This window comes from Ceratina calcarata, unplaced genomic scaffold (assembly GCF_001652005.2).
Source record: "Ceratina calcarata isolate Rehan_Ccalc_2016 unplaced genomic scaffold, ASM165200v1 scaffold341.2, whole genome shotgun sequence".
In the NCBI taxonomy this organism is placed as follows: domain Eukaryota; kingdom Metazoa; phylum Arthropoda; class Insecta; order Hymenoptera; family Apidae; genus Ceratina; species Ceratina calcarata.
Genome location: NW_017156941.1, coordinates 1646 through 2887, shown reverse-complemented (window position 1 = coordinate 2887; position 1242 = coordinate 1646). Strand labels below are relative to the sequence as shown.

The 1242-nt window shown below is 40.0% G+C and overlaps 1 protein-coding gene across 5 annotated transcripts; it reads right to left on the bottom strand.

Annotated features, from left to right (window-relative positions):
• Positions 1 to 6: 6 nt before the first annotated feature.
• On the bottom strand, positions 7 to 1235 carry LOC108625099 (uncharacterized). 5 transcript variants are annotated; one of them, XM_018024847.2, is made up of 4 exons: positions 815 to 1235; positions 616 to 734; positions 347 to 531; positions 7 to 276 (listed from the first exon to the last, which is right to left on the bottom strand). In XM_018024847.2, the coding sequence occupies exons 2-4, from the start codon at positions 621 to 623 to the stop codon at positions 35 to 37; spliced, it is 435 nt and encodes a 144-aa protein (XP_017880336.1). In that variant the 5' UTR covers positions 624 to 734; positions 815 to 1235; the 3' UTR covers positions 7 to 34. The 5 variants fall into 5 exon arrangements, 3 of the variants coding, with proteins under 3 accessions (XP_017880336.1, XP_017880334.1, XP_026669406.1); XR_003389201.1 differs by having other exon boundaries at positions 7 to 514; XR_003389202.1 differs by lacking the exon at positions 347 to 531.
• Positions 1236 to 1242: the final 7 nt, after the last annotated feature.

Genomic DNA, 1242 nt, shown 5'->3' with positions numbered 1-1242 from the left:
TTGAAGAAATGTTCAATTAACGCCTCTCGAGCAGCTAAGCCGCTCGAAGGTTGAAGACTTTGAATATTCCATACTGGCACTTCAAGTTGTCCGTTTGTTTCTTCGTCCTCGTTTCTTTCTGGCAACATGACCCTGCATATGAGTGACATGTTGTACAGCACGGTGCATATTTCGCACTGGTCACTACCCTTCGACTAGCCTGAGACAAGCCTTCGTTTTCAAACGCCAAAGGTACGTTCAACAATGTAACTCGTTCTAGCATGGGTATTATTATATCTGTAAGTATACAACAATGAATGAATCCAATTCTTCTGTCATACTCAAAAACTTGTTAACTGTAGCATACAAGATACTAAGGCTATTCCTTCATCTGTTCTGGCATCTGCGAACGGGGTCAATAAGAATGGCAAACAGGGATATCCCCTGTCACCAACCAGCATCACATCCAATTTCGTCTCCACAGAGAGACGAGAGTTCTGGAATATCCGGCAATAGTTCGCACTGCCTGGCCATTCTGGGCCCAACAACCGCCCGTAATAAGGTTTATAATTGAAGAATGCAATCATATAATTGCTCAACCATAATGTTGTACTAAAAACATGTATGAAAACATACTTGCACATTCAGTGAGAAGTATCTTTTTCGATTTCTAAAGACTTCATCCATATTGTTCATCCTTGTTGACACGCGTGACTATTCGGGAAATCGTGGGCTGCGAGATGTCCGAGGATCGACTGTAAATAGTTTTTAAACGGTTTCCTCAATAAACACTCGTTAATTCTTAATACTGTAGACATGAAAGTAGAATAGTTACATATAAATTACCTGAAAACTTGCACTTGCATAATATCGCAAAAACAGGAACAATTGCAACTGTGGCGGAATTGGCAGACCACGGTTATTGAATTTCTTCAATTCGTCAAGGATTTTCAGTGAAATACCATGTAATACCGATTCGTTAGTGAATCGGTACCGTCTTTTAAATTCCAATCCATCGTAATATTCAAATGGATTTGTCTATCACGAATATACCTCTTTACGTTCGCATTATTAATTAAGTCCATGTTGCTGTCTTCAACGTCATCGATATTTTCAACATTTTCGATGTCTTCCATATACTCAATTTGTATTTCGTTCGACGCAAGATCCACTTTTTCCGTACAACTACGCTTCCAAACGCTTAACGGCTCACTAACACTAATGCTCACGTCCTGTACGTGACCTGTCCGTGTGGTCATAAGT